The sequence below is a fragment of the Boleophthalmus pectinirostris genome, unplaced genomic scaffold (assembly GCF_026225935.1).
Source record: "Boleophthalmus pectinirostris isolate CB_2022bp ecotype Guang Dong unplaced genomic scaffold, ASM2622593v1 HiC_scaffold_7, whole genome shotgun sequence".
NCBI classification, from domain to species: domain Eukaryota; kingdom Metazoa; phylum Chordata; class Actinopteri; order Gobiiformes; family Gobiidae; genus Boleophthalmus; species Boleophthalmus pectinirostris.
In genome coordinates, this window is record NW_026571473.1 from 41,127,720 (window position 1) to 41,135,219 (window position 7,500).

A 7,500-nucleotide genomic window follows, 5' to 3' on the forward strand; every position below is an offset into this window, starting at 1 on the left:
TTGTTGTGTAGTTGTTATTGTAATTGTTGTAGTTGTTATAGTGTGTTAGTTGTGTAGTTGTTGTTGTTGTTGTTGTTGTTGTTGTTTTGTTGTTGTAGTAGTAGTTGTTGTTGTTGTTGTTGTAGTTGTTGTTGTAGTTTGTTGTTGTAGTTGTTGTTGTTGTAGTAGTAGTGTTGTTGTTGTTGTTAGTTGTTGTTGTTAGTTGTTAGTAGTTGTTATAGTTGTTGTTTGTAGTTGTTAGTTGTTGTTGTTGAGTAGTGTTGTTGTTGTTGTTTGTTAGTAGTTGTTGTTGTTGTTGTTGTAGCGTAGTAGTTGTTAGTGTTAGTTGTTGTAGTTGTTGTTGTAGTTGTGTAGTGTTGTTGTTGTTGTGTAGTTGTTGTTGTTGTTGTTGTTGTTGTGTTGTTGTAGTTGTTGTTGTTGTTGTTGTAGTGTAGTAGTTGTTAGTTGTTGTTAGTTGTTAGTTGTTGTTGTTTGTGTGTTGTTGTTGTTGTTGTTGTTGTTGTTGTTGTTGTGTAGCGTAGTAGTTGTTGTGTAGTTGTTCTCTCACCAGAGGGTGGTACTGCTCCCACAGAGCCGGCACCAGAGTCTGCACCGTGTGATACTCCACAGGAACCTCGTACACGTGAAGGTCCACGCCCGAGCCCAGACCCAACTTCTTCAACTCCTAAAACACACAAACAAACACAAACACACACACACAAACACACAAACAAACACACAGAGAAACACAAACACAGAGAGGAGCAGATGATCAGACAGGTTCTACATCAGGTTTAACAGAACACAGAGCACATCAAACACAACTCCAAACTGTTTGTGACTAAACCAACACAACTCTGTCCGACATTAAGTTCACAGGAGTTTATTTTAGAGTAATATTGGTCGTTTAAAGGCACATTTCCCCGCCGTGTCCAGCAGAGGGCGACACAGAGTCTGAACATATTTTCAAAATCCTGATTGAAGCTTTAGAGTCGTTGAATATTGAGCAAATGGTCACAAATAAAAAACTATTAAAGGTTCATATTTCACTATTTTCTGATGTTCTAAAGTCGTCAACTCGAGTTGTTTTTTTTGTTTTTTTCATTCATGTTTAACACTCAGATCCACCTTGTGATGTCATGTGGTAATACAGGAAGTGCTGTGTTTTTAAACTCCATACTAACTAAACCAGGACTGAACCAGGTCTAGACCAGGACTAAACCAGGACTGAACCAGGTCTAGACCAGGACTAAAGGACTAACCAGGTCTAACCAGGACTAGGACTAACCAGGACTAAACCAGGACTAAACTAGACCAGGACTAGAAACCAGGACTCTAAACCAGGACTAAACCAGGACTGAAACCAGGACTAGACCAAGGACTAAACCAGGACTGAACCAGGTCTAGACCAGGACTAAACCAGGACTGAACCAGGACTAGACCAGGACTAAACCAGGTCTAAACCAGGACTAGACCAGGTCTAAACCAGGACTAAACCAGACCTAAACCAGGACTGAACCAGGTCTAAACCAGGTCTAAACCAGGACTGGGATGAACCCAAACGTGTGAACCAAACGATCGTCGTAAATAAACCTGGACAGACGAGCGTCCGAAGCCCCGCCCCTCTCTGCTCGGACAGCTAACCCCTGACCTCTGACCCCTGACCCTGACCCCGCTCACCCCTTTGTTTGGCTTTAATATCCTCATCAGGAGCGTCTAGACACCGTGACACCCTCCATGACACCCGCCCACCGCCCACACAGCACCCAGCACCCAGCCCCCCCAGGAGCTGCCACCGGGACCCACAAACATGCCGAGACCAGGACTAGACCAGGACTAACAGGACACAGACCAGGACTAGACAGGACAGACCAGACAGACTAGACCAGGACTAGACCAGGACAAGACCAGGACTAGACCAGGATAGACCAGGACAGACAGGATAGACAGGACTAGACAGGACAGGACAAGACCAGGACAGACCAGGACTAGACCAGGACTAGACAGGACAAGACAGGACAAGACCAGACAGAGGACTAGACCAGGACTAGACCAGGACTAGACCAGGACTATACAGGACTAGCAGGACTAGACAGGACTAGACCAGGACTAGACCAGGGACAAGACCAGACTAGACCAGGACAAGACAGACCAGGATAGACCAGGACTAGACCAGGACTAGACCAGGACAGACCAAGACTAGACAGACAGACAGACAAACCAGGAGACCAGGACTAGACCAGGACTAGACCAGGACCAGACAGGACTAGACCAGGAAAGACAGACTAGACAGGACTAGACCAGGACTAGACCAGGACCAGACCAGGACTAGACCAGGGACTAGACCAGGACAAGACAGGACTAGACCAGGACTAGACCACAGGACAAGACCAGAAGGACTAGACCAGGACAGACCAGGACAAGGACAAGACAGGATAGACCAACTAGACCAGGACAGACAGACAAGACAGGACTAGACCAGACAGACTAGACCAGGACAAGAAACTAGACCAGGACTAGACAGAGACCAGAAAGAAGGACAAACCAAGGACTAGAACAACAAGACCAGACAGACCAGAAGACCAGGACACAAGACTAGACCAGAGACCAGACCAAGACACAAGACCAAAAGACCAAACAAGACCACAGACTAGACCAGGACTAGACCAAAACAAGACGAACAGACCAAGACAGAGACCAGAACTAGACAAAACAAGACCAGAACTAGACCAAAACAAGACCAGAACAAGACCAAACAAAAAGACCAGAACTAGACCAAACTAGACCAAAACAAGACCAGAAACAGACCAGAACAAGACAGAACTAGACCAAAAGACCAAAACAAGACCAGAACAAAGACCAAAACAAGACAAAACAAGACAGAACTAGACCAAAACAAGACCAGAACCAGAACTAGACCAAAACAAGACCAGAACTAGACCAAAACAAGACCAAGAACAAGACCAAACAAGACCAGAACAAGACCAAAACAAGACCAGAACAAGACCAAAACAAGACCAGAACTAGACCAAACAAGACCAGAACTAGACCAAAAGAAGAACAAGACCAAAACAAGACAGAACTAGACCAAAACAAGACCAGAACAAGACCAGAACTAGACCAAACAAGACCAGAAGACAAGACCAAAACAAGACCAGAACTAGACCAAAACAAGAACAGAACTAGACCAAAAACAGACCAGAACTAGACCAAAACAAGACCAGAACTAGACCAAAACAGACCAAAACAAGACAGAACAAACAAGACCAGAACAAGACCAAAACAAGACCAGAACTAGACCAAAACAAGACCAGAACTAGACCAAAACAAGACCAGAACTAGACCAAAACAAGACCAGAACTAGACCAAAACAAGACCAGAACTAGACCAAAACAAGACCAGAACTAGACCAAAACAAGACCAGAACTAGACCAAAACAAGACCAGAACAAGACCAAAACAAGACCAGAACTAGACCAAAACAAGACCAGAACTAGACCAAAACAAGACCAGAACTAGACCAAAACAAGACCAGACAAGACCAAACAAGAAGACCAAAACAAGACCAAAACAAGACCAGACAAAACAGACCAAAACAGACAAGACCAAAACAAGACCAAATAGACCAAAACAAGACCAGAACAAGACCAAACAAGACCAGAACTAGACCAGAACAAGACCAGAACTAGACCAAGACAAACAAGACCAGAACAAGACCAAAACAAGACCAGAACAAGACCAGAACAAGACCAGAACTAGACCAAAACAAGACCAGAACTAGACCAAAACAAGACCAGAACAAGACCAAAACAAGACCAGAACTAGACCAAAACAAGACCAGAACAAGACCAGAACTAGACCAAAACAAGACCAGAACAAGACCAAGACCAGAACTAGACCAGAACTAGACCAAAACAAGACCAGAACTAGACCAGAACTAGACCAAAACAAGACCAGAAAACAAGACCAGAACTAGACCAAAACAAGACCAGAACTAGACCAAAACAGACCAGAACTAGACCAAGAAAACTAGACCAAAACAAGACCAGAACTAGAGACCAAAACAAGACCAGAACTAGACCAAAACAAGACCAGAACAGAACAGACCAGAAACAACAAGACCAGACCAGAAACAAGACCAGAACTAGACAAAACAAGAACAAGACCAAAACCAAAACAAGAACAGACAGACCAAAACAAGACCAGAACTAGACCAAAAACAGACAAACAACCAAGAACAGAACTAGACCAAAACAAGACAGAACTAGACCAAACAAGACCAAAAGACCAAAACAAGACCAGAACTAGACCAAAACTAGACCAAAACAAGACCAGACCAACTAGACCAAAACAAGACCAAAAGACAAGACCAGAACAAGACCAAAACAAGACCACTAGAACAAGACCAAAACAAGACCAGAACTAGACCAAAAAAGACCAAAGACCAGAACTAGACCAAAACAAGACCAGAACTAGACCAGACCACTAGACCAAAACAAGACCAGACCAGACCAACAAGACCACAGAACTAGACCAAAACAAGACCAGAACTAGACCAAAACTAGACCAGAACTAGACCAAAACAAGACCAGAAACAGACCAGAACAAGACCAGAACAAGACCAAAAACAAGACCAAAACAAGACCAGAAAGACAAGACCAGAACTAGACCAAAACAAGACCAGAAAAGACCAGAACTAGACCAAAACAAGACCAACAAGACAAAACAAGACCAGAAAACAAGACCAAAACTAGACCAAAACTAGACCAAAACTAGACCAAGAACAGACCAAGACCAAAACAGACCAGAACTAGACCAGAACAAGACCAAACAAACAAGACCAAAACAGACCAGAACTAGACCAAAACAAGACCAGAACTAGACCAAACACAAAACGACCAGAACTAGACCAAAACAAGACCAAAAACCAAGACCAGAACTAGACCAGAACTAGACCAAAACAAGACCAGAACAAGACCAGAACTAGAGAACCAAAAACAAGACCAGAAATAGACCAGAAACAAGACAAGAACTAGACCAAAAAAGACCAGAAACAGACCAAAACAAGACCAGAACTAGACCAAAACCAGACCAGAACTAGACCAAAACAAGACCATAACTAGACCAAAACAACCAGGACTAAACCAGGATTAAACCAGGACTAAACCCGGACTAAACCAGGACTAAACCAGGACTAAACCAGGACTAAACCCGGACTAAACCAGGACTAAACCAGGACTAAACCAGGGCTGAACCAGGACTAAACCAGGACTAAACAAGAGCTAGACCAGAACTAAACCAGGACTAAATCAGAACTAAACCAGGACTAGACCAGAACTAAACCAGGACTAAATAAGGACTATACCAGAACTAAACCAGGACTGTACCTGAACTAAACCAGGACTAAACCAGAACTACTGTATATCAGGACTAGATCAGAACTGTACAAGGACTAGACCAGGACTAGACCAGGACTAGACCAGGACTCACTCCAGAACAGATAGTCGCGCTCGAGGTCAGAATAAATTCAAGTGTTTCACAATCTGAAAATCAGTAAGTGGGTCATTAGCATGCTAGTTGTTGTTCGTATTCCTGTCACAGAGACTCTGGACTCGGCTCTGGTCTCTGAAAGTTCTGAAAAAAACTTTTATAAACTCATCACCGTGAATAATCAGGACACTAGAAGAACTTTTGAGCCACTTTAAAATGAATAAATTCTGTTTTTTTTTGGGTTTTTTTTCAGACAGTAAAAGTAAAAATCAGGTTTAAACTGTTTGATAAACGTGTGACAGACGGACTCACCTGCACCGCCACCCAGCTGGCGTTGACCGTGTGCTCCCCGAACGGCCCGAACCCTGAAACACACAACACGAGTCAACAAAAACACACAACAAAAACACACAACAAGAGTCACACAACATGAAACATACAACACGAGTCAACAAAAACACAAACATACAAAACACAAACACACAACACACAACAACACAACAACCTGAAACACACACAACACGAGTCAACAAAAACACACAACAAAACACACAAACACAAACAACACCTGAAACACAACAACACTGAAACACACAACACTACACAAACAACAACAACACAACAAACACTGAAACACAACACACGAGTCAACAAAAACACACAACACACAAACACACAACACTGAAACACACACAACACAATCACAAACAAAACAAAACATGAAACACAACACACAAACACAACAACACACATGAAACACAACAAAAAAACATGAAACACACACAAACACAACAACATGAAAACACAAACACTGAAACACACACACACAAACGAAGTCAACAAAAAACATACAACAAAAACACACAACACACAAAACCTGAAATACACAACACTGTTATACACAAACACACAAACACACACAAACACACAAAAACACACACTGAAACACACACACAAACACATGAAACACACAACACTGAAACAAACATACACAAACACACAACAAAAACACAACACACAAGAAAAGGACAAAAGGACAAAAGGACAAAAGGACAAAAAAAGGACAAAAGGACAGACACTTGAGACTTCAACTGTACACTGAGAATAGTCTGGGCGTGGACTAAACCAAGACTAGACCAGGACTAAACCGAGACTAGACCAGGACTAAACTTAAACCAGGACTAAACCGAGACTAGACCAGGACTAGACTACCCAGGACTGAATAAACCAGGACTAAACCAGGACTAAACCAGGACTAAACTAAACCAGGACTAAACTAAACCAGACTAACCAGGACTGAACCAGGACTGAATCAGGACTGAACCAGGACTAAACCAGAACTAAACCAGGACTGAACCAGGACTGAACCAGGACTGAACCAGGTCCAAACCAGGTCTAAGCCAGGTCCAAACCAGGACTAGACCAGGACTGTACTAGGACTAAACCAGGACCAAGTGTGAACTGTGTTCATTTCTTAAAGCAGCATTATGTAACATTTCTGGTGGCAGGCCCATCACACACTGTCTGCGTCTCCATAGTGACGGGCTGGTGACTTACAGCTCAGATCTGTGGACACTTTTCCAGATATTTTTAGCAACATGAAACATCAGTAGCTCAATAAATTCTCATTATTTCTGGAGGTTTTGTGTCAGTGTGGAGCATTTGTGCAAAGGCTGAAACCTAAAACCTCATGTGGATCAGTGCAGCTGCTGTTGTGTCCTTTGGCAAGACACTTCTCCCACATGGCCTACACTGCAAAAAAAAAAAAAAAACTTGGCCCAAAATGTAAGATATAAACACTTCTTCAAATCTATCAAAAAACGACTCAAAAGTCATGAAATGATCCGTCCACGCAGCAAGATCATTTTACTTTTACCAAGTTCTCTTAAAACAAACGACCTCTTGACGAGAATGAAGCATCTGTGGGAAGAGTTCATGGGCTGGAAATAAGTTTAAGGAGGCAAAATTTTACATAAACAGACTTAAAACAAGTTCATGATCAGTGTTCAAGTCCTGATAATAAGTTCTCAGA

The 7,500-nt window shown here is 42.7% G+C and overlaps 1 protein-coding gene across 1 annotated transcript in view; it reads right to left on the reverse strand.

Annotated features, from left to right (window-relative positions):
- Window positions 1-5,837, reverse strand: part of LOC129412164 (pyroglutamyl-peptidase 1-like) — a gene marked incomplete at its 5' end in the record, with an annotated part of 9,181 nt that extends 3,344 nt beyond the window's left edge. The window contains 2 exons of the mRNA XM_055165284.1: window positions 548-664; window positions 5,781-5,837. Of these exons, the coding sequence (XP_055021259.1) occupies window positions 548-664; window positions 5,781-5,837 (174 nt within the window). The remainder of the gene's footprint in view (window positions 1-547; window positions 665-5,780) is intronic.
- Window positions 5,838-7,500: the final 1,663 nt, after the last annotated feature.